The sequence below is a fragment of the Canis lupus genome, chromosome 6 (assembly GCF_011100685.1).
Source record: "Canis lupus familiaris isolate Mischka breed German Shepherd chromosome 6, alternate assembly UU_Cfam_GSD_1.0, whole genome shotgun sequence".
Lineage (NCBI taxonomy): Eukaryota > Metazoa > Chordata > Mammalia > Carnivora > Canidae > Canis > Canis lupus.
This window is the reverse complement of record NC_049227.1, coordinates 2,154,088-2,180,148: the sequence shown is the minus strand read 5'-3', so window position 1 is coordinate 2,180,148 and position 26,061 is coordinate 2,154,088. Positions and strand designations below refer to the sequence as shown.

Below are 26,061 nucleotides of genomic sequence, written 5' to 3'. Positions count from 1 at the left end.
ATTCTGTGCCAGGCATGGAACCCAGTGCAGGTCTTGATCTCACGACCCTGAGATCACAACCCAAGTCAAAATCAAGAGTTGGACACTCAAGCAACTGAACTACCCAGGCATCCTGTTATTGTTTTTGACTCAAAATAATAATCATACTAAAGTGGCCCATTTTGGGGTGATCTCCCTTTGGCCCCCACAGCAGCAAGCAAAGCATCGATCCCTTTGCCTTCCTAGTCTCAAATCTATTTGTAGAATTTCTCTCCCCACACCCTGAGTTCCAACCTGAGCAGTGGAACTAAACTAAAACCCCCTCAGAGGAGATCTGGCCGCAGGTCTTTCTGTCTCCACTCTCTACAGACTTTGCCCCCAACCCACAAAGAATTAGCCTTCTTTGGGGATTGGGAACATTCCCTCTGTCAGTAGTTCTCAATTCCGGTTGCATTTTTGAATCAAATATGGATGTAGAGCAGTTGAATCCGAGTGTCTGGGAGTGAGCCCAAGCACAGGTAGTTTGTCAAAGCTCCCCAGGTGATCCCAGAGTGAGCCAGCATTGAGACCCATGGCCATGTCTCAACCTCCATCTTCTGCCTTTGCTTGATATTTCAAAGGAGGTTCAGATTTAGAAAACACTTTTCTTCTATGCATGGCTAATGCACTTGAAATCTTGGTTTGAAGACTGTTTCAGTAGTTTCAAGAGTTGGCTTTATAGTCACAACTGAAAATTAACACTTCTTTGCTTCTTTTCATCTTAGTTCTGACAGTCTTTACTCATATCTATGACTGCCTCTTGATGAAACAGTGAATCCAGAATAGAAAAGCATACTCATATATTTCAAAATATATATCTTCTTGGACTACTTTCTTATAGCTACTTGACTACTAATCTAACCCATAAATAGGCAAGGCCATCAGAAAGCTATGTTCTTACTTTGACCTCATTTTGGCCTTGAAAACAGTTGTCTTCGTCTCATTATACTTATCTAAATGCTGTGGGCCAATGCTGAGGAATGCTTTAAGAGATTTGTGGAGTTGGTATTACTGAAGCAGCATTTTGAGGAGACGGTTCACCAAGTTACTCAGTAGAGAAATATCTTTTGGGTCTTAAAGGCCAAGTGTCTGTACTTCTCTATTAAAAATCTTTTAGGCACTGCAGCTGATTCCAATAACTCTGTTTGCAGTAATGCCAGAAAGCTTATGCTGCATTTGTGACACACCTTTATTAAGTATGCGTTATGTGCACTAAGCTCAACTTTGACATCATCTTATCCTGCTCACTTCCCCTTTGCCTGCCTATTCTCATTTACTTCTAATTGTATTTTATCCCATGGTGCCTGCATTTATATAGGATGTCCTCAAACCTTCTCAGAAAGATCCTCAACCATGCACACACCTCAATACTCTTCCTTTGGTAGGGTAGGAAAAATAATTTTCCTTTTATCTTTCTAGGTTCTTGGCTGAAAATTCCTCCCTGTAATAAAAAGAATAATAGGAGAAAAACAAGCAGAAATTTGATAACATGTATTCCTTTCGTATACATGGGAGAGACCAAGGAAAACTGAGTAACTCCCCAAAATGGCTCAAGCCACCATCCTAAATACCAAATTCAGCTAAAGACAAAAGAAAGATGGTGGGGAGAAGGGAGGCTGTCAATGGGGGTGGCCAGAAAAAGCACAGTAAACATGCTTAAGGTTTGTTACAGGGATTTAAGTGGATGCCCTCTCTACTGATGAGAGTTTCTAAGGACTTAGGGTCATCCTTCCCTTCCCAGTACAGAGAAGGTGGCACCCTTACAAATGGAGATTTCCTATATAAATGTAAATTTCTCTTTCCAAAGGGTAGGTTTTCAGAGCTTCTCCTACGTCTGCTGTTTCTTAAAAATAGCCAGCTCAAGATAATCCTTATATCAAAGAGGCATATTTTGGGCTGTTATATTCTGTGCATCTTCCCTCTCTTTAGAGAACAACTTGTGTTGCTAGCCTGATGCCACTTTTGAGTGTGCAACCCCAAAGCCTTTATCAGATTTGTTCTCACATCAACCCTGGAGGCTAGAGAAGTACTATTATTCCCTTTTTCCAGATGAGAAGGACACTCATCCATCTTTTAAGTCTTTCTCTCCCCAAGTCCCTTATCTGTTCTTTTGAAAGTTACCTTTTTTGCCCATCACCCAGTATCTTGTCGCTCCACATGCAGTCTGTACTCCCCTCCAGGGCTCGTGTTCTAGAATAGAGTTTGGCAAAATTTTTCTCTAAAGGACCAAATAGTAAATATTTTAGGCTTTACAATCCAAGAGGCAAATTCAAGGCTATTATGTAGTTACCTACAAAAAAAAAATAAAAACCAATTTCCACAAATATTTTATTGATGAAATCCTAAATTTAGTAATAAGACAGTTTTTTTGGAGTTCATGTCTACTAATGAGGATAATTGGATTTTTGTTGGGAGAGAGCTAACATTTTCCTGGTGTTCTCATCTTCAAATCAATATGTTCACCTATGAGAAAGCATTCTTAGCTCTTGGGTTGGACAAAAACAGGCTGCAGAGTATGCTGACCCCGGTTCTAGACCTTTATTCTTTATCTCTTCCCCAGACATTCACCCAACCTATGTTACATCTCATAAGACAGCTAACCAGATGCTTAAATATACATATATATGAAGTGTTGATGGCTGATAATGGCTTAATGTGTTAACACTTCTTGAGAAACTTTGTGCTTTTACAAAAATTGTCTTCAATGGATTATTTGCAAATCAATTCCCAAAGCCTACAGAAAATATGATTAGCAAGGAGCAAAAGTGTTATGCTGAGAAGATTACTTGTAGAGAACATCTTACTAGAGAATTTTGATATGGTCTTTGTTTTAATAAAACAAGCCCAGGCAAAATCAGCCAGCCAAGGAAATGCGTTTGAGACTGGCAACTTCAATCCCCACTCGCATTTTCTGCATCTGTGAAAAATCACACTCCGGAGAGATGAGCATTTCCTTTATCCTCCACAAGGAAAGGCTCTTAATACCCAGACAGTTCACTTCCCAATCTGGAAGAAGTTGTTGTTTCAGCGTGAATTATCTCTTAAGCAATGAAGGGGAATGTGCTACCTCCATTTAACAGACGAAGCACTGGCCTTTGGGTCCTATTTTCTTGTGAGATATTTGTGTGCTGGATACAACATTTGATTTTTAAAAAGGCAGCGGTACTTACCCTTTTGGTATTTATATGTATAGCAGAGGCAAATGGAACTCTGAGTATTAAATCACTGTACTGTGCCAGTTGAGAATTCGATGCAAGCCAGCCAACTCCTTCCCCCAAATTGTATTTTTAGTGTTTAGCAGCTGCAAGTTCCCAGAAATCTTCAAAGCGGGACCACTTATTCCACCCAGTGTGAGAGCTCTTAGTTGCTGCCTGTTTTTGATGATCTTGTTTAGGAGGCAGCAGGATACCTGGGAGGCTGTGGGGTCAGACACCACCAGGTTGCTCCTGGGTCTGCACTTACTTGCATTTGTCTGCCCTTGGCCAGTTCACCTCACCTCTAATCTCAGATTCTTCCACTGGAAAATCGGGCTATAGTATCTACCAAGGAGAGCTGCTTTGAGGATTAGGGATAACTATGAATTGTCCTAACATAGCACTGGATACATCCGCCCTGTGCCCCTCCTCCCCAGTTCTCCTCTCCCATTCCTGCTCTGTCTTTTGGGCACTTTAGCACATCAGTGTCTGTGCCACAGGATGACTAAAGAAGGGTGACATCCACATGAGACACCCTTTCTGAGTATTAGGAAATGGTGTAAACATGCTCATTGCATATATTATTGTAACAAATGCAGTGAAATAAGTACATTTTGGGTAAACAAGATGCTTATTGCTGAAGAAGTTGACAATACCACCAAAATACCCAGTTCAGGTTGTACCCTGGGAACGGGATTTGTAGAAACTCAAGGATATCTGCAGTAATGTTGTAGAGTTTTATATACTTTTCCTACAAATGAGTTCTTAGCATTAGAAAGCTCAGTAGAGGCGCCTAGGTGGCTCAGTCAGGTGTCTGGTTCTTGATTTTAGCTCAGGTCATGATATTGGGGTTGTGGGGTTGAGCACCATGTTGGGCCTCCAGGCTCTGTGGAGAGTCTACATGACAGTCCCTCTCTCTGTCACTCTGACTGTCCCCCTGCTCTCTCTCTTTCTCTTTCTCTCTCTTTATCTCTCTCAAATAAATATGAGCCCTGGACCCCTGACTCATGGATCATCAGCCTCACATGAATTTGGAAACATGGCCACCAGAGACAGGGACAGGAGACAGCAGGGACCTTTGAAAGCAGCAGGAGGTATTAGGCAGGCAGGGCAAAGCAAGGGGCAGACACCTCAGCCCCAGTACCCTCCGTGGTGATCAAGACAACTAGCCACATAGTGAAATACACACACCCTGGTAGGAGCAGACACTGAAAATCAGGAGAATTAGGGGCAGAGGAAAGACCCCTCCCACTGAGGGTTTCCTTCTGAAGACAGCACACCACCTGGTACACAGGACACAGATCAGCAGAGTCTCCATTTTCTAGCATCTTCCTTCCCCTCTACCACTGCTCTTCCCACTCCAATGGCCTTGCTAACCAGTAATAACAAGGGTCAACCAGAAAACATGTTTACTAAGAAACAACAACAAAAAATAGTGTTTGTTTGCTAAGACGGAATCACGTGTGCTTTTATCTCCTCAAGTCCTTGGGACTAAGCCTAACAAAGGTATCCTCCATTGCCTTACCATGCCTGTTGACCAGATGAACGAATGAGTGAATGAGTGAACACACATGACCCCTACTCTGATCCCCTTTCCACAGTTTATGTTAAGGCATTCAGGATGGAAAGTCTGCCATCACATGATGGTTAAGGTGCTAGGAGCCATGGAGGTGGGATTGCACACACATTCTCTTGGACTCCCCATGCAGAGGCATAGACTTTGCACTTAGTTGTGGAGGTGAGAGATGGCCTCAGCATGGGCTGGACATTGCAGGCTGGGCAGACATTTCTCTTGGGGCCATTCTGACTGTTCCACTCTCTTCCCTGGGGTGTTTTCACACACCTGCCCTAGTACTTAACTCAAACATGATACTCCTGTGCCATGCCCTACCAGACTTTCTCATTTCCCTTACCTCCTGGAATGCAGGTCACCTCCTCTGAAATGTTTCCTGGAGTGACACCATTTGTTGGGACACTTCCTTACCAGTTTCTGCCCCCTTGCCTAAATCCCCCCTGTCTGTCCATCATCCTTCTACTGTTCTTTTAAATTTCTCTGTAATAATTCACATGTATTAAGCACAGAGCACATCTGTTTTCATTATCTTCTCAGAATATTACCACAATCCTACTAGGGTCATCAGGGCAGTTTCATGCCCAGTTTATGGATAAAGAGACTGAGTCACCGATGGTTGGATGACCACCTAGCAGGATGTTTAGATGAGTGTGTCTTCCCTGAACCCAGGGGCCATGTGTTTCCTCCCATTCTAGATTGAGGACCGTGGTGCTCAACATGATACTATCATTTATCCCAGATTGAAAATATGGTGTTTAGCCTAAAACTTTAAATATTTTGGGACCTTCTTTCCAGAGTGCTAAAAAGACTGTCTCCATGAACAGAGAGTAAGAATGGAGATAGAACCACCCCTCTGCTCTCCCATCTCTTTGGTCTGATGGCAATTGGAAATTTGAGGCTCATATTTATAATGTAACATAACAATCAAAGCAAGCTTGAGGATTGTTATTATCAGCTCCATATTTTTATGGTGGCAAAATACATATAAAATTTATGCACACTTAACCATCTTAAGTGTACAACTCGATGGCATTAAACACATTCACAATGTTGTGCAGCCATCACCCCTTTCTCCTTTCGGAACATTTTTATCACTCCAAATGGAAACCCTGTACCCACTAAGCAGTCACTCCCTGCTACCCCTTCCCCACTGTCCCTAAAAACTACTAAGCTGCTTTCTATCTCTATGGATTTGCCTATTCTGGATATTTCACATAAATGGAATCATATAATCTGGGACTCTTTGTGTTTGGCATTTGTCACTCAGCATAATGCTTTTGAGGTTCATCTGTGTTATAGTATATATTAGTATTTTATTCCTTGTTATGGCTCAATAATATTCCATTGCGTATATACACTATATTTTGTTTATCCATTCATCCATTGATGGATGTTTGGGTTGTTTCCACCTTTTGGCTATTGTGAATGATGTTGCTATGAATGTGTATGTACAGGTTGATATGGGAACACCTGCTTTTCTTTATTTTGAGTGTATAGCTAGGGGTGTAGCTGGAGCACAGAGGGCAAGAAGGGAGGTCAGAGAAGCCCCAGGAAAACAGACTCTCTAGATGGAGTCTGGTGGGCTATTGTGAGACCCTGGCTTTTGCTTTGAAGGAAATGGGGAATCATTGGAGGGTTTCCAGCAGAGGCATAGCCTGATCTGATTTATATTTTAGTAGATCATTTTGGATGCTGCGTTGAGAGTTTACAGAAGGTGAGCAAAGGTGGAAGCAGAAGCCAGTTAAAGGCCACTGTGGTTATGCAGGTAATATGATGATGATGGCCTGCCCTAGATGGTGGCAGCGAAGGTGGCAAGAGGTCATCAGATCCAAGGTGTGTCTTAAGGTAGAGCCTAAGGATTTTCTGACAGTTTGGCACTGAGGCCAGCACTAGGGTTTTTATCTCAATATTTTGGAAAAATGGAATTGACATTATCTAAGTAGGAAGGACTGTGTGGGAGGCAGATTTGAGTGGGAAGAAGGTTAAAAAATCTCATTTTGGCCACGTTAGAAAGATCTCATAGACACAGGAGATGTTGAATAGACAATTGGATATGCCAAGTCTGGAGTCCAGAAGAACAATTCAGACTAGAGTGTAAATTTGTAAGCTATTAGAATATAAATGTTGAAAGCCCCGAGAGCAAACAAGACCACCAAGGAGTGAATATAAATGGAGAAGAGATCCAAGGGTTCTGTCCTGGAGTCCTCTGGCCTTGAACACCAGAGAGAAAAGGAAGAATCAATGAAGAAGATTGTTAGGAGCATCCAGGAAGACAGCCAGGTATGTGTGGTGCCCTGGATGCCCAGTGGAGATCCTGCTTCCAAGGAAAGGGAATGAGCTGCTGGGTCAGATGCAGCTGGAAGGACACACATGATGAGGTCTGAGCATTGGGGATTTCATTTAGGAAGAGTTATTTCTGATCTTAACAAATGCACCTGCAGTGGAGCAGTGAGGGTGAAAGCCTGATCAAGTGGGTTTGAGAGGGAACCGGAGAGAGGAATTGGTGGCACAGGTATAGAAGTGCTTTAAAGGGGTTTTGCTGTCAGGGGAAATGTAAAATGAGGAGAGGAGGGGTGGCTCTAAGGGAAATGGGTGGAGAAGGGGATTTGTAGCTACTAGGAATAATCCAGCCCAGGAGGCAGGCCAATAATGTACAATATTATTCCTAAAGGTACCTAGGATCTTTTCTTTTTGAGGCACGATGAGGACAACAGATCAAGAGGTCCAAACCATTGAAAAGATAGTTTGTTACAGCTCCCAGAAGGATGCATGCCATGCCGTGCAGGGTCATATGAGGAAGCACTTGGGTCAGTCAGGAGGCAGGAGGAGTGAAGGGAAAGCACCGGCTACTGTGGTTTTTTACAAGAAGGAATAGGCAAGGCAGGATAGGCAGCTGATCAGACTTAGGATCGGCTAGTTGGAATAATTTTGGCAAGCTCTGGGTTATAAGGGCTGCCTCCAGTCAAATGTTTCCTGGCCCTGGGATGATGGGGCAGGGAGATACTGCCTCCTGGAGCATAGGAGCCAGATAATGGCTACAAGTGTGGGCTTTGGGTTGGTTAGTTTCCATAGGAAAGGCATGCTCCCCAGCGGGTCTTCTGCTGTCTCTAAGAATTGGCTGTCTTCCTCAATTTCTTTCAAGTGTTCTGTAGTTTTTAGGGTATAGATCCTTTACCTCCTTGGTTATGTTTATTCCTAGGTATCTTATGCTTTTGGGTGCAATTGTAAATGGGATTGACTCCTTAATTTCTCTTTCTTCAGTCTCATTGTTAGTGTATAGAAATGCCACTGACTTCTCGGCATTGATTTTGTATCCTGCCACGCTACCGAATTGCTGTATGAGTTCTAGCAATCTTGGGGTGGAGGCTTTTGGGTTTTCTATGTAGAGTATCATGTCATCGGCAAAGAGGGAGAGTTTGACTTCTTTGCCAATTTGAATACCTTTTATTTCTTTTTGTTGTCTGATTGCTGAGGCTAGGACTTCCAGTACTATGTTGAATAGCAGTGGTGAGAGTGGACATCCCTGTCTTGTTCCTAATCTTCGGGGAAAGGCTCCTAGTGCTTCCCCATTGAGAATGATATTTGCTGTGGGCTTTTCATAGATGGCTTTTAAGATGTTGAGGAATGTTCCCTCTATCCCTACACTCTGAAGAGTTTTGATCAGGAATGGATGCTGTATTTTGTAAAATGCTTTCTCTGCATCTATTGAGAGGATCATATGGTTCTTGGTTTTTCTCTTGCTGATATGATGAATCACATTGATTGTTTTATGAGTGTTGAACCAGCCTTGCATCCCGGGGATAAATCCTACTTGGTCATGGTGAATAATCTTCTTAATATATTGTTGTATCCTATTGGCTAGTATCTTGTTGAGAATTTTTGCATCCATGTTCATCAGGGAGATTGGTCTATAATTCTCTGTTTTGGTGGGGTCTTTGTCTGGTTTTGGAATTAAGGTGATGCTGGCCTCATAGAACGAATTTGGAAGTACTCCATCTCTTTCTATCTTTCCAAACAGCTTTAGGAGAATAGGTATGGTTTCTTCTTTAAATGTTTGATAGAATTCCCCTGGGAAGCCATCTGGCCCTGGACTTTTGTGTCTCGGGAGGTTTTTGATGACTGCTTCAATTTCCTCCCTGGTTATTGGCCTGTTCAGGTTTTCTATTTCTTCCTGTTCCAGTTTTGGAATTTGTGGCTTTCCAGAAATGCGTCCATTTCTTCTAGATTGCCTAATTTATTGGCGTATAGCTGTTCATAATATGTTTTTAAAATCATTTATATTTCCTTGGTGTTGGTAGTGATCTCTCATTTCTCATTCATGATTTTATTAATTTGAGTCTTCTCTCTCTTCTTTTTAATAAGGTTGGCTAATGGTTTATATATCTTACCCTAAAAACTATAGAACACTTCTGAAAGAAATTGAGGAAGACACAAAGAGATGGAAAAATATTCCATGCTCATGGATTGGCAGAATTAATATTGTGAAAATGTCAATGTTACCCAGGGCAATTTACACGTTTAATGCAATCCCTATCAAAATACCATGGACTTTCTTCGGAGAGTTAGAACAAATTATTTTAGGATTGGTGTGGAATCAGAAAAGACCCTGAATAGCCAGGGGAATTTTAAAAAAGAAAACCATAGCTGGGGGCATCACAATGCCAGATTTCAGGTTGTACTACAAAGCTGTGGTCATCAAGACAGTGTGGTACTGGCACAAAAACAGACACATAGATCAATGGAACACAATAAAGAATCCAGAAGTGGACCCTCAACTGTATGGCCAACTAATACTCGACAAAGGAGGAAAGACTATCCACTGGGAAAAAGTCTCTTCAACAAATGGTGCTGGGAAAATTGGACATCCACATGCAGAAGAATGAAACTAGACCACTCTCTTTCACCATACACAAAGATAAACTCAAAATGGATGAAAGATCTAAATGTGAGACAAGATTCCATCAAAATCCTAGAGGAGAACACAGGCAACACCCTTTTTGAACTCAGCCACAGTAACTTCTTGCAAGATACATCCACCAAGGCAAAAGAAACAAAATTAAAAATGAACTATTGGGACTTCATCCAGATAAGAAGCTTTTGCACAGCAAAGGATACAGTCAACAAAACTAAAAGACAACCTACAGAATGGGAGAAGATATTTGCAAATGACGTATCAGATAAAGGGCTAGTTTTCAAGATCTATAAAGAACTTATTAAACTCAACACCAAAGAAACAAACAATCCAATCATGAAATGGGCAAAAGACATGAAGAGAAATCTCACAGAGGAAGACATAGACATGGCCAACATGCATATGAGAAAATGCTCTGCATCACTTGCCATCAGGGAAATACAAATCGAAACCACAATGAGATACCACCTCACACCAGTGAGAATGGGGAAAATTCACAAGGCAGGAAACAACAAATGTTGGAGAGGATGCGGAGAAAAGGGAACCCTCCTGCACTGTTGGTGGGAATGTGAACTGGTGCAGCCACTCTGGAAAACTGTGTGGAGGCTCCTCAAGAAGTTAAAAATATACCTGCCCTACGACCCAGCAATTGCACTGTTGGGGATTTACCCCAAAGATACAGATGCAATGAAACGCCGGGACACCTGCACCCCGATGTTTATAGCAGCAATGGCCACGATAGCCAAACTGTGGAAGAAGCCTCAGTGTCCATCAAAAGATGAATGGATAAAGAAGATGTCGTCTATGTGTACAATGGAATATTACTCAGCCATTAGAAATGACAAATACCCACCATTTGCTTCAACGCGGATGGAACTGGAGGGTATTATGCTGAGTGAAATAAGTCAATCGGAGAAGGACAAACTTTATATGTTCTCATTCATTTGGGGAATATAAATAATAGTGAAAGGGAATAGACGGGAAGGGAGAAGAAATGGGTAGGAAATATCAGAAAGGGAGACAGAACATGAAGACTCCTAACTCTGGGAAACGAACTAGAGGTGGTGGAAGGGGAGGAGGACGTGGAGTGGGGGTGAATGGGTGACGGGCACTGAGGGGGGCACTTGACAGGATGAGCACTGGGTGTTATTCTGTATGTTGGCAAATTGAACACCAATAAAAAATAAATTTATTGTTAATAATAAAAAAAAGAATTGGCTGGCCCTAAGAGGGGGAGTCTCTCCCCCATGCACAAGGCCCTAGATGCCAAAGCATCAAGAATACAGAGTACAAGAAAAGACATTTGATACAGGTGTATTAGGGGAGGGGGGATTGCTGGAGCGAGGTCCTGAGTAACAGGAGAGAACAAGTGGAGGGGTTGGCCTCGGCTAAGAGCACGAGTTCAGTTGAGCCAAGAGTTCAATTATAACAAAGGTAAGGAAAGCAGGTGACAGCCCTCAGTGAGTAGATGTGGGAGGCAGGGACATTCTCTTTGGTTTGCTGCCTTTCTAGAGAAGTAGGAAGCAAGGCAGTCAGTTGAGAGTGAGAAAGGAGATGTAGCAGAACCTTCTAGGTGGGTGAGGGAGAAGTAACTCCGGCCCAGGAGCAGGAACCCAGGGCAGCACAGGGCCCCACTGGACGCTCACAGCCTGGATTTAAAACAAGCCCAGCCCATGTGGTTGTGTGCTTCTCCACCTGCATCCCACTGTGTGCTCAGGTGTGTAGCAGGAGAGGATTGCATCCCTCAGCACTAGGGTTTTGCCAGCTGAGTACAGCAAAGGGGGATGGCTCCAGGGGACCATGAAGCCAGCTGATGTGGCTTTAGGCTGGCTAGAGAGGGGTCTGCAGGGCCAGTGGGACAGAAAGACGGTAGGGCCGCAGCGCTCAAGGAGGCGAGCCGGAAAGCTGGGGGTGGTCATTAGAATTGAGGCTGCTTGGTCAGAGAGCCAGGATTTTTGTTTCCTTGTTTTTGTAAGGTGTATTTTCTCTAAGGTAGGGATTCCTTGTGTGTGTGTGTGTGTGACAAAGAAGATTAATGTTTTTCAGAAAGAAATGCATTTGCAAGGGTGGGTAGGACTTGCATAGACGGAGGTGGTCTTGGGGAGGATGCTTCTGAGGAGGGGGTACAGCCATAAACTGGGACACACTTTCTGAATGACGAATGGCCAGAGCGGCCAGGCCGTGGAAGCCGGGAGGTGTACGGCTGAGCAGGTGGTGAGTAGGACAGCAAAGCTAAGGAAGATCCTGTCCTTAAGTGGGGAGAGAACGGGGAGCCAGTGAGGGGTCTTGGAGGGGACACTTAGAACCCAGAGGGGCCCTTCGGCACCTACAAGAGGAGGAAGCAGGGCCATCGAGAAGGTTTCAGCTGGGGGTGGAAAGCCTCCCTTCCTCCTCTGCCTCCCGGCTGGAACCATTGCACATGTTGCATATATTCTGCGCAACAGCAACAATAAAAGTGATTATTTTTAATTTCTGTTCTTCTCCTCTGTAATAGAGCTATTAGACTTTGGCAGATCCCTTAATATGATTATCGTTTTTGAATGATTTCGAACTGAAATGTTTGCACTGATGGTGGTAGCTGCAGCTGAGTCTGGGGAGCAAGGCAGTAGGCGCATGTCCCAGGATCCCGCAGCACCATCAGCCGGGGCGGGCACCCCTGCACGGGTGGCAGGGAGACTGGGGGGGAGCAAGCTTGGCCAAGGATGGTGTCTGGCCAGCCCTGCCCGCAGCGTGGCGGCTCCCAGGTTGGGGCTGGGAGATGGTGTTCTGCTGGACACCCACTCCTCCCTGTGCAGAAAGACAGCTGCTCATCAGCAGTCTCATTGGAGAGTTCCAGAATTCAGAGCAGTTGTCCCACTGACCTCACGAGAAATGCTGGCTGGCCCTAGCCGTGGGTGGGGACACGTGTTTCATTCTTCAGTCTCCACATTCCCCAGTTCCGCAGAATCCACCTGCTGGGAGCCCTGAACCCCTCCCAGCACGGTGTGGCAGGTCTCGGAGCCCTGCTCCTGTAGCGTGGGAGCCTTGGCCTCCCTAGTGACAGCAGCAAGGCCACCTCCTGGGGGCTGATCTCCAGGCTGGTCCCAGCCTCCCTCTTCCACTGTCCCTGTCTGGTGCCACCTCACTAGAGAGCCAAGATGTGGAATGCTGTGTTCCTCCTCTTGACACCGTGGCAGGTTTTTCCCCCTGTGGCCTTTAGGGCACCTTTTCACAGGCCAGCCCCGACAGTAAGGGTCACGTGTCTGTTCCACGTCTCCATCTCCTCAGGACCAGCCACCCACCCTTCACCTTCAGCTTCTGAGGGCCTGCCCTGGTTGTGCCCTGAGGCCTGCTCTACGGGGTCTCCCATGGGCCCTGGTGCCAGCTGGCCTTCTTTCAATGAGGAGACCCTTGAGGACCTCTCAGTCCTGTCGTGAGGCTTCCTAGGGCTCATGGTAGGGCACCTGGTTGAACATGCTGACCAGAGCTGTGGCTGGCAGAGAGGGGACCCAGGGCAAATCCTACTGTGAATTCTTCTCTCCTCGCCACTGCAGGTGAAAAGTATTCAGATGAAGCCGGTTATACTAAATATCACGCTGCTTGACAGGGAAAGATGTTTCCCGAAGGGCAGTCGAAGAGGGAGCTGGAAGTAAAAGCAGCCTGTCTACACTCCTCAACAGTCCAAGTTTCCTGCTTTGAAGCCCGTCCCCCCTTCCTCTTCAACCCTCCTCCATGTCCTCCTCGTCCTCCCTCCCCTCCTCCTCCATTCCTCACCCCTCCTGGTCAGCCCTAGCTACAGCACGCTTCCTTGCTGTCCCTGGGTTCCGGTCCAGTTCAGCTGGTGTGTCCCTGAGACCTCACAGAGCCCAGCCCCGCAGGGACAGTCACCTGTTCTATTTATTCCTTTGTTCAGCAGCAGCCGACGGCTGCCGGCTCTGTGCCAGCGAGGGAGGCACTAGCTCCTGGGAACCAACACGAAGCCAGGGGGATAACTTCTCTGCCCTCGGGGACCTGACCGGTGGAGGGACAGATGGCTCGGCAGGACGGAGCTGTTGCAACAGACCCAAGCTCCTGCGTCCCATCTCTGGAGACCTGTTTCCATGATTCTGGGTCACACTCAGGGCTCTGCATTTTCTAAAAGCCATCCTGGCGATGGTAGTGCAGGTGGGTGGTGCAGGAGAAGCACCCTTCATCCAAAGCCAGCCCATCGAGAGTGCTTGTTGCCTGACAGTGCCATCTGATTTCAGCAGCCTTGCTTGCCCTGGAGGCACTAGAAAGTACAGCATTTCGGGGCAGGATCTTAGTCATGTGCGTATGGTAATGTTGGGAATTGCTGGATGCTAAGCGTAGGCTTTGGGGAGATGGTTCTAGCTTACCAGAATTTCTTGATGCGCTCAGCATGCCCTCAAGGAAACTGAGGTGTTCTGCTGCTGCCTTCTGTTCCCGGTCCTCTACAGATCCCTGCACCGCCCATGCCCAAGAAGCTGGCATTTCTCTATCACTTGGGTGGACCTCGGTGCTTAGCTCCCCCAGAATGACTCTTCGCTGCAGTTTGCTCTCCTGGCTGCGTGATAACACATCCTTTCTCACTCCCATGATCATAACTAGGAGAAGATAACATGTGTTCTCATCACTGCTGGGTGGCGAAAAACAGAAACCTATTCACAGTGTGAGTCAAGGAGATAGAGCCCAAGGACTCGGGGGACCTCTCGCATGACCCAGGGGCAGAGAACAGAGCTGGGCTTGTCAGCTGATGGGAGGCCAAAGCCACCAGGCAGTCTCTCGCCAAGGCCTCATTCCCCTCCGTTCATCTGCTTCCTTCCTCTGCACAATCACACGTGTACACGGGGACCAGTGCAGGTGCCCCAAAATGGTGCCCTGAGTCCTGAAGATGAATGAGACCATGTGGTTCTTACTTCCAGCATCCCCCTAATCCCAACTCAGAGTTTTAGGAAAAACATGATTCGGTTGACCCAGTTTGAGTTTGGTACTCATTCCTGGCTCAGTTAACTCAGCCTGGGGGTCGGGGATGGGCTCACATGATTTCTGGAGAAATCATTGCAGATGAGCCTCATGATGAGAGGGCAGAGGAGCGGTATTCATCGGGTCCCTCCTCTGTGCACGTTGCATCTCTTTACAAAGCAATACTCTGTAGGGACTTACCTGGGATCCTGAGCATTCCATTAACATCACCCAAGTATGGTTCTCAGTGGCAACACCAACGTTCAAACTACCCTGATGAACTCTGAGCACTGATTTTTCCAGTGTGCCTCTCTGCTGCCCTACCACACGGGTACCAAGAGGTGTTCCATGGAATCAGAAATCTGGACCTTCAGGTGAAACTCAAGCTCAAGGTCAAGAGCAAATGAGCCTCTGACATTGAGGTGTATGGTTCAGCTCAAGAAAATTTCACCTAAAGAACAGCTTCCTGGTGGCCCCAGGGGAGTTTCACTGGCCTTCCTGTCTCTTTTCCTCTGGAAAGCATTAACAGTGTTTGTGGCTTGTGGCAGCCTGGCTTTTGCCTGGTCCTCCACAGAGTCTTTTCTGGAGAGCACAGTGAGCTGTCCCTCACTAGAAATGCATGCTTTTGTGCTTCCTGTGGAATTGCAGTGAACGTGGTGGATTAATACCATATTTCCATCACTTCTGCACATACATCCTTGATGCTTTGCTTCAGATGGTTTTTGCCTCTGATTTGCATTGAGCCAGCTTATGCCTACAGCCCACTCTAGAAGAAATCATCAAGGAGATAAATATATTAAAAAATAAAGTGCAGGGGCAGCTCAGGTGGCTCAGCGGTATAGCGCCGCCTTTAGCCCAAGACGTGATCCTGGAGACCCAGGATCCAGTCCCACGTCGGGCTCCCTGCATGGAGCCTGCTTCTCCCTCTGCCTGTGTCTCTGCCTCTCTCTCTCTCTCTCTCTCTCTCTCTCTCTCTCTCTCTGTGTGTGTGTGTCTCTCTCATGAATAAATAAATAAAATCTTAAAAAAAAGTGCAAATCTTTGTTTCCAGACTTTATGGTCATAGGCCACCCTGCCGATACTTTTCATATTTCCTACTGGGCACCCTTCTCAGCGGGCTGAGGTGGTCTCCCCTGGCACCGATGGTCTCCTGGATAAGTCTTCTCCCTCTTGGTCCTTACCTCTGAGCTTCTCTGCTATTGCCCAGGGGTTCTCATCTTGTCACGCAGCTGTTGCCAGAGCTGCCACAGGAACCGTTGCTATGTTTGCAGACCCCGTGTGTGTGAGAACATCCTGTGTAAGCTTCCCAGAAGCCGGGTTGCCACTGGATGCTTTGGGTATCCTAATTGGTCTGAAGCTAAAACAGAGCTTTAGGGAGAGAGGTAGTATGAGAATTGAGGACTTCAGGGAAGTTTCTTGATTTGCCAGAGTGAAATCCAACACCTGTTGTGACATTGCCTGCAGAGGGACTTCTGGTACTATCACCTTAGTGGCTTTAGCTTCTCCCTTTTTTTAAAAAATTAAGATTTAATTGACATGTAACATTGGGTTAGGTGTACAACACGTTGACTTGATACATTGATATATGGCAGTATGATCACCACCATAGCATTAGCCTGTGTCTCCTTCACGTCACATAATTATCTTTCACTTTGTAGTGAAAACATTTGAGATCTAGTCTCATAGTACGTGGTGCAGGTATTCTTGACTATAATCACAGCGCTGTGCCCTCAATCTCCAGAATGTATTCATCTTCAAACTCCAAGTGTAGAGCCTTTTGACCAGCATCTCCCCAATTCCCCCTTCTAACTAACCACCATTCTACTCTGCTTCTATGAGTTCAACCTTTTTAGATTCCATATATAAGTGAGAACATAGAATATTTTCCTTTCTCTGTCTGACTTATCTCACTTAGCCCAACACCTGCAAGGCTCTCCTGTTGCAAATGGTAGGATTTCCTTCTTTCTCTCGGCCGAACAATACACCTGTCAGCTGACTGTAACTTCTTTCTCTCTCCCGCAGGACTCCAGCCATGATTGGCTGCTCCTTTGTGGTCAACAGGAAGTTTTTTGGTGAAATCGGTCTTCTCGACCCTGGAATGGATGTGTATGGGGGAGAAAATATCGAACTTGGAATCAAGGTTTGTGCGTGGCATCCCCCATGGGATGGTTTATTTATGGTTTATTTATGGTTTCCCCCATGGTTTATTTATGTTTGTGAGCAGAGCTGTTGGTCACCCTGAATGTGTATTTAAAGCTTCTTTGGCTGGTAAATGGCAGAGGCATTCACCCAGCCTCGCTCTTGAGGATGTGCCAGCAGGGTTGTACCCTCTTTGGTGGGGGGGGGGGGGTTCCCCTGGGCTTTCCTTTCTCCAAAGATTGAACAATGTGTTTCATGCTTTGGTGACCCAATTTAGACATGACCAGAGAGTTTGGTTCCCGCTTCCATCCAGTTTTAATTCTTCCGTTAAGTTTTTCTTAAAATTAGATGATCTCCTCAATGAGTACTTCTATCTCATGCATTTTGACAATTCATGTGCACCAGAGAACCATCAGATGCCAGAATATGCCAGAAGAGAGGGGGACCATGTTCTGTGGGACCTTTCTTTTCCTTTCCTTAGAAATGTTTCTAAGGAGGGTGGGGGGGAGAGGAATGATAAGATGCAGAATGGGCCTCTTGCTGGACCCAGCCCAGATCAGCCTCACTGTTAGGTATCTTGTTATATACAGTTGACGTTTAACACAAGCTTGAACTGCACGGGTTCCCTTATATGCAGACTTTTTCGATAAATACAGTATAATATTGTAAATGTATTTCTCTGCCTTATGGTCTTTTTAATTACAATTTTTCCTCTAGCTTCCTTTATCATGAAAATACAGGATATAATACACATAACACACAACATACGTGTTAATCTGCTGTTGAAGGTATCAGTAAGGCTTCTGGTCAGCAGTGGGCTATGAGTAGTTAAGTTTCTGGAGAGTCAAGGGTTTATTTATGGAGTTTTAACTGCACGCAGGTGGTCAGTGCCCTAAACTCCCGTGTTGTTCAGGGGTCAGTTGTACTGTGTTTTGCTTAAGATTTTGTTTGAAAAAAAAAAATGAATTCCAGTGTAGAAAAAATGCAAGTTGGCCACATTGATGCATTCCAACCTCTTTGTTTTAGAGTTAAGATAAACGAACCCCAGCCAGGAGCTGGGGTGGGTGCTCCTTGAGGACACGGTGACCACTTGACTCCATGTCTTCATCCATGCCACAGAGGAGGTAGTGGGGGCACCCCCAGCTGGGGCCTCTGTGCCCACTGCCCTTTGTCCCGAACCTTTGCATACCTGAGCCCCTGGGAAGCAGGCTTGTTGGAAACAGCTCAGAAAACAATTGTAAGGTTTAACATTTACTGAATTTCTTTTGCATCCCTCTACCACACTCACTTTCGTTCTACTGGGCAGACACTGGGACGGATCGCCCACCCCAGTCAAAGCCTGCTTTTTACATCTGATCTCTCTTGTTTATCCCTAACTGCTCAGTACCTCCCATCAGCCCCACATCTACCCTTCAACACCCTTGGTGGAATGAAAGGCGGCGTGCCCTCATGATGTCATGTCCTTCTGGGCTGCAGGACTGAAAGGGGATGGTGAGGACTTTCCCTGCCTCCTGAAATCACTCCCTTTTGAGGATTGCAGTCTCTTCCTGTGCTTTCCATGTCAGGCTGGGTTCTTTCCTCGATGGAATTTGTATAGGATTTCTTTGTAAAGCCCTGAAATTAAAAAGCCCATGAATAAGTGATTATAGTGAATATACTTGTCATTCATCCATTTGGAGTTTAACTGAAGAAAAAGATCTGGGCCCAGCATGTTGAACTGGGCCTATAACTTAGACCTCTAACCTTCCTCCGGCCCTTCTCATTTCTCTTTGTGCTGTTCTGCTGCCCCCCCCCCTTTTTTTTTGAGTTCTCATTGACCTCTGGCATGCCCTAGAACTTATTTATTATGAGTATTGTTTTTCTCTACCTTGCCCTCACTAGATTACAAGCTTTATGGGACCCAGATCTTTGTTGGGCTCACCTTTGTGTCCCAAGCATTAGAACCATGCTCGGCATGTGGCTCAGTAGGAGCCTGTTAGATTAAGGCCGGGATGAAGGTCTGTTAGGAGTCTGTGATGACTTGTTCCAGGTACCTATCTGTGAAAGAAACGAGCTGATAGAAGCCCTACATTGAAAGAGTTAAGCTTTTTATTTTTATTTTTGAGATAAGAGAGATTTGGATGTCTCTATATGCTGCTAGAAGGAAGTCCATGAAGAGTAAGATGTCGCCAACAGAGGGGAGAACCAGATGGTGGGTGGAGCACTGCCCCTGTGGAGCTAGGGACACAGGTAGAGGGATTATGGGGACAGGGGGGGATGCCCAGATTTGATTGCCATTGCCCACTGCATTCTGGGGAACACAGGCTGCGACAGCAGAATTCAGTGCTACGACTGGGGAAGACTCTTTTGGACTACCCACACTTGGAAAAGCATTTGCTTTGCACCAACTTGGACCTTGCAAAGGTCTGTGGGGGGTGCTCTGCCCCCCAGGCTCAGTGGTGATGATAGTGACAGTGCTGTGTGGCTGGCCCCACCCATGAAGGGGGCAGGGGGCTTGGCCGTTTCCACCTTGAAGCACAGCCAGCACACCAAAGCCTGGGTCGCACCAGCTCAGGGGCCGGTGAGTTCTACTCCACTGCTCCTTGTGAACAGGCTGGAGTGAACAGTCCACGGAGCCGGCTCCCAGCCTTAGCTGTACTTCAGTCCAGCTCCTGGCTGCTCTCTGCACGCCTTTTGAAAGCTTCACATGGATTAGGGCACAGATGCCACCCTCCAGTGCGATTACCTGCCTCTTACTGTATACTCAGGTATATCCAGTGTCCCACTGGAGACGTGGGACTGTTCGTGCCTTATTTCCCATTGATCATGTGGTCCTGTGAGTTATCAGCCAACTCTGGAGAAGCCTTGGTTTTCTGTCAGGGCTTAAAGCAAGAGGTGAGTGCTATGGGGTCTTCAAGGCCACAGCCTGCATCGAGGGTCCCTGTAGCTGCCGTATACACGCACTGTTCTTTGGTTCACACGGTGTGGTCCTCGACCAGCAGCACTGACTTCATCAGGGAGCTTATTACACATGCGGATTCTCGGGCCCCACTTCATTCCTGCTGAATCCGATGCTCTGGGGTGCATTTCAGCAAACCTGTATTTTAACAAGCTTCCCCGGTGATTCTGTTCCACACCGTGACCTAGCCCGCTTCTTGGCAAATGCCTACCTTTCCTCAGAAAGGAGCTCAGATGAGGATCCACATCTTTCAAGGCCTTCTTCTTGGTGGCCCTCACAGCCACCGCAGCCCCACAGGGAGACGTTCCTCCTCCCCCCATCCTGCACGGCCTGGGCCCTCTTGGGTACCAGCCCATGAAGGTACCGGGCAGGTGTTTGGACCAAGCAACTATGGGGTTTCTGATTACATGAAGTAATCTGTTTTACAAACTATATTCATTATCTTTCATTCTGTGCTATGTTATGCTGCTCAGAACACAAATTACGTGGAATAGTAAATACATTGTTAAGAAAGCCATTCCTATTGCTTGAAAAAAAAATCAGAGCTTTGTTTGATATACACACAAAGACACACACACATATACAGTTATAGAAACGAACCTACAAGAAATGACACAAAATTGGGGCGCCAGGGTCGCTCAGTCAGTTAAGCATCTGCCTTTGGCTCAGGTCATAATCTCAGGGTCCTGGGATCCAGTCTTGTGTCGGGCTTCCTGCTCACTGGAGACTCTGCTACCCCCTTTCCCTCTGCCCCCTGCCTTGTTCATGCTCTTTCTCTTGCTCTGCTCTACTCATTGTCTTCTCAAATAAATAAATACAATCTTTAAGGACTCCTGGGTGGCTCAGTTGTTGAGCGTCTGCCTTTGGCTCAGGGCGTGATCCCAGGGTCCTGGAGTTGAGTCCTGCATCGGGCTCTCCCTCTGCCTATGTCTCTGCCTCTCTCTTTACGTCTCTCTTGAATAAATAAATAAAATATTTTAAAAATAAAAATAAACAAATATAATCTTTTAAAAAAAGAGAAATGACACAGAATCTTATGCTTTAGTTAAGTAGGAAAGTTTTGATATGAGAACACTTCCTTTGTGATTTTTTTCACCAAGAAATAGGTCCATCTGCAATCTTTCTGACTCTTCTTTGACATTTTTTATTACTTTTGATTTCCATCCTCAGGAAGGGTAGATGTATCACAAGAATAAAAGTACAAAGTCCTACTATGGTTCAGGAGAAAAAAACACCAGCAGGGTTGATTCTTGGGCTGTTGTTTAGGTGAAAGGCAGCTTGCCTGTGACCAAAGCAATTGATACAGGAAAGGGAAAAAAATCTTTTTAGGACCCAGAAAATAAATGAGATTAGAAATGAAAGATATCAAAAAAAAAAAAAAAGAAATGAAAGATATCATCTTGTACTGAGTAACATTAATCAGAAACTATTAACAAGGCATATTATTGTAACATGTCTAAATGGTAAGAGAGAAAAAAATCTCCAAGGACAGAAGACCAGATAGATTACTTTTAAGTGGTGTAAAATCAGATGGCCTCAGATTTCCCTAATATATCAGACTTCTCTGGGAAGAAGAGGCACTATCTTATTCTGAAGCCTTATAAAAAAGAGTGGCACACAAGTCTACTGAATCCTGTTGGGCAGCCATTCCCAAAGAAGGACAAGAGAAGGACTGTACCAGATCCTCAGACTCTCAGAAAGTATCTTTGCTTGATCAGGACCCCAAGGACTGTGTGTGTGTGTACATTTTGGTAAGTATTTGTGAACCAGTGATTCATGATGCAGGTCAGTAAACTAGAGGGTATGGGAAGGCACAGGGGTGATGGAGCCCCAGGGGCTTCCCCCTGGTGAAGCCTTTACAGGAGGCTCAGCAACAGTCATGGCTAAGAATCAGACTCACGTCATGGTGAGCAATAGGCAGAGGATATGTGTATTTTAGTTTGCTCAGAGTGATAGTGATGTTCTTAAACAGCAGAGTCTGATTTGGCTGCCACAGCTGCTGGCTGCATGGTGCATGGTGTCTCTGGGGCCATGTCATTTTCCTAAGGGATTGGGATGCCATTCTCATGACCCAAGTGGGCCCAAGGGTAGCATCCCTGCCATCTGGCCCAGCCCAGTCCACTTGAGTTCAAGACTCCGAAGACCTGCAGGGTTACCCACAGGTGCTGGTCTTCATGGTTCCTGAGCCAGTTAGGGTAACGACAGCAGCAGATTTGAAGGACTGCCCCCTTCAAAGGGTCATTTGGAAATTATAGGCTGTCTGGAGTGGCCAAAACCCCAGACCCCCAAAGGTGTTCCACTCACACTGGTCTCTTGCTCACAGTTTTTCTTCCCACCTTATCTCTTGTCTCTTTCAAGCTGATGGTGTAGTTTGGTCCAACTCTGAAGGCCTGAGTATCGGGGGTGGGGCCTGGTATACATACAGTCCCAGTTTGAGTCTGAAAATCTGAGGCCTGGGAGTGCTGATGACTGAGGGCAGAAGAAGATGGATGTCGGAGATCCCTGGGTGGCTCAGCAGTTTAATGCCTGCCTTTGGTCCAGGGCATGATCCTGGAGTGCTGGGATCCAGCCCCACATCGGGCTCCCTGCATGGGGCCTGCTTCTCCCTCTGCCTGTGTCTCTGCCTCTCTCTGTGTGTGTGTGTGTGTGTGTGTGTGTGTGTGTGTGTGTCTCAGGAATAAATAAATCTTTTTTTAAAAAGGGGGGAATCCCTGGGTGGCTCAGCGGTTTAGTGCCTGCCTTTGGCCCGGAGCACGATCCTGGAGTCCCGGGATCGAGTCCCACATCGGGCTCCCTGCATGGAGCCTGCTTCTCCTTTCTCCTGTGTCTCTGCCTCTCTCTCTCTCTCTCTCTCTGTCTCTCTCTCTCTGTCTATCATAAATAAATAAATCTTTAAAAAAAAAAAAAGAAGATGGATGTCTTAGTTCAAACAGGAACATGACACAGCTCTGACTGGTGCCATGATCCCCACCCCAGCCACTCCTCCATTCATTTGGGACTCATCATCCCAGCACCCCTCTTAACCATCAGAAATCCCCCTGCCCTCTCCAAGACCCTTGACATTCAGAACCCTTGATGTCCAGAAGCCTCTTGTGACTTTTATCTTCCATTTGGAACTCTTGGGCCCAAGTCTGCTACATCTAGTGAATGTTGTGATTTGGATAATGGTCACTCCTGGGGGGAGACCAGACCACCAGCTCTGTTTGGTGTTCCCACTCCTTAGATTGTATGAGTCTTTGGTTCTCCCTTCCCTGCTGGCACTGGTCATACCTGGCTGTGTGAATCGCTTCCTTGTACAGGATTAGAGTATATCTGTAATAAAATTCAGAGTGAAGCTCCTGGTCAGCTAGGGATAGGGTTGGCCTTGGGGTTTCATGCACTGGCCTTTAATCTAGATGAATATATTATAGGTGGCCAACAGTTCAATGGAACACTTGTGAACAGAAAGGAGGTGTGTTGACTGCCCGCCCTGCTCTAGCCGGATTTCACTGGGGGCACCAGTGACTGACCTGGTTTCTACTTCCATAAAATTTATGGTCAGGCAGGAAAACCATTCATCTAATAACTAGCAGTGTGATCAGTATGAAGAGACAGGCTAGGAGGATGCTAGCAAGGGAATCCCTAGCAAGGGAGTATAACTTAGGCTAGGGAGTTGGGAAGAGCCTCCCTAAGGGGATGATGTTTAAGACTTTAAAAATAAGGTGAATTTAAATAGGCAAAGAAGGTGTGGGTGTGGAGTGTGGGAGTAAGACTATTCCAGGCAGTTTTAGTTATGCAAGATGAGTAAATCCTATAGATCCCCAGTACCGCATGATGCCTGTGGTTAATACTGCATTGCATCCTTCAGCATCCCCTAAGAGGGTAGATCTTTGTGTTGTATTTTTTATTAGTTTATTTTATTGATATATAATTGACATACATCACTGTATGAGTTTAAGTGGTACAGCATGTTGGTTTGAATTACATATTTTGTGACATGATTACTGCAGTTAGTTAGCATCTCATATGGGTACAATAAAAATAAAAAAGCAGAAAAAAATTCCTTATGATGAGAACTCTTAGGATTTACACTTTTAACTTTCATATAAATCCTAGAACAGTGTTGACTATACTCATCATGCTGTACGTTATATCCTTAGTACATAATTGTCTTATAATTGGAAGTTTGCACCTTTTCCCCTTCCTCCATCCCCTGCCTCTGGTAACTACAGATCTGATCTCTTTTTCTAAGAGTTTGTTTTTAAATTTTGCATATAAGTGAGATCATGTAGTATTTGTCTCTCTCTTTTTGACTTATGTCATTAGCATATACTGTCAAGGTCCATCCATATTATCACAAATGGCAGATTTCCTCGTTTTTTTATGGCTGAATAATATTTCATTATTGACAAATCAATTGATATACATATATAACGATTTGTAATTCATTTTTCTGTTAATGAATACTTAGGTTGTTTCCATGTCTTGACTATTATAAATAGTGCTGCTATAAACATGGAGGTGCATATATCTCTTGAAGGTAGCATTCTTATTTCACTTGGATACATTCCTCAGAGTGGAATTTCTGGATCATATGGTAGTTCTATTCTTAATTTTTTTGAGGATCTTCCATACTTTTCCATACTGAGTGCACTGATTTACATTCTTATCAACATTGTAGAAGGGGTCCTTTTCTTGTCTTTTTGATGATGGCCATTCTAATAGGCATGAAGTCATAGCTCATTGTGGTTTGATTTGCATTTCCCTGATGACTAGTGATGTTGATCATCACTTCATATACCTGTTGACTTTTCATATGTCTTCCTTGAAAAAATATCTATTCAGATCTTTTTTCCCAATTACTGATTTTTTTCCTTTGAGTTGTATGAGTTATTTATAAATTTGGATATTAGCCCCTTATCAGATACAGAGTTTGCAAATATTTTTCCCATTCCATAAGTTGTCTCTTCACTTTGTTGATTACTTATTTTACTGTGCAGAGGCTTTTTAGTTTGATATAGTGCCATTTGCTTATTATCTGTGATGTTGCTCATGCTTTATGTGTCATATCCAAGAAATCATTGCCAATACCCTTGTCAAAAGAGCTCTTTTTCCGTTTTCTTCTAGAAGTTTCATGGTTCCACATCTTCCATTTAAGTCTTTAATACATTTTGAGTTAGTTTTTGTGAGAGTGGTGTTAAGATAGAAGTCCAATTTCTTTCTACTACATGTGAAGATCTTATTTTCCCAGCACTTTTTAAGAGATTGTCTTTTCTCTTTTGAGTACTCTTGGCTCCCTTGTCATATATTAGTTGACCATATATGTTGGAGTTTACTTCTGGGCTTTCAACCTATTCCGTAGGTCTGTATGTCTATTTTTATGTCTGTTTCACACATTTTGATTGATATAGTTTTGTAGTATAGCTTGAAATCAGGAAATGTGAGGCTTCTCACTTTGTACTTTCTTCTCAGGATGACTTTAGTTATTTGAAGTCTTTCATAGTTTCACATAAATTTTAGGATTGTTTTTTCTACTTCTGCAAAAAGTGACATTGGAATCTTGATAGGGATTACATTGAATCTATAGATGGCTTTTGGTAGTATGAACATTTTAACAATACTAATTCTTTCAATCCATGAACATGGGATATACTTTCACTTATTTGTGTCTTCATTAATTTCCTTCATCAATGTCCTACAGTTTTGAGAGTAGAGATCTTTTACCACCTAGGTTAAGTTTATTCCTAAGTATTTTATTATTTTGATGCTATTGTAAATGGGATCATTTTCTTTATTTCTTTTTGTCAGATACATTGTCAGATACATTGTTACTGTATAGCGATGCTACTGATTTTTGTATGTTAATTTTGTATCCTGGAATTTTACTGAATTCATTGATTAGACCTAACAGTTTTTTGGTGGAATCTTTACATTTTCTATATATACAACCATGTCATCTGTAACTAGAGAAAATTTTACACTTCCTTTTCAGTTTTGATGCCTTTTCTGAAATAAGGCAAATAAGGCAACATACTTGGCTTGTTTCTGATCTTAGAAGCAAAGATTTAAGTTTCACTACTGAGTTTTATATTAGCTCTGGGCTTATCATATATGGGCTTTATCATGTGAAATACATTTCTTTTGTACCTAATTTGTTTAGTTTTTTTTTTTTTAACATGAACAGATGTTGAATTTTGTCAAATGCTTTTTTTTTTTAAGATTTTATTTATTTATTCATGAGAGACAGAGAAAGAGAGAGAGAGAGAGGCAGAGACACAAGCAGAGGGAGAAGTAGGTTCCTTGTGGGAAGCCCAATGTGGGACTGGATCCCGGGTCTCCAGGATCAGGCCCTGGGCTGAAGGCATGC

The 26,061-nt window shown here is 44.7% G+C and overlaps 1 protein-coding gene across 2 annotated transcripts in view; it reads left to right on the top strand.

The window, feature by feature from the left end:
• Positions 1-26,061, top strand: part of GALNT17 (polypeptide N-acetylgalactosaminyltransferase 17) — a 436,312-nt gene that overhangs the window by 303,556 nt on the left and 106,695 nt on the right. For both annotated transcript variants that reach the window (XM_038539024.1, XM_038539025.1), the window contains exon 6: positions 16,661-16,778. In XM_038539024.1, the coding sequence (XP_038394952.1) occupies positions 16,661-16,778 (118 nt within the window). The remainder of the gene's footprint in view (positions 1-16,660; positions 16,779-26,061) is intronic.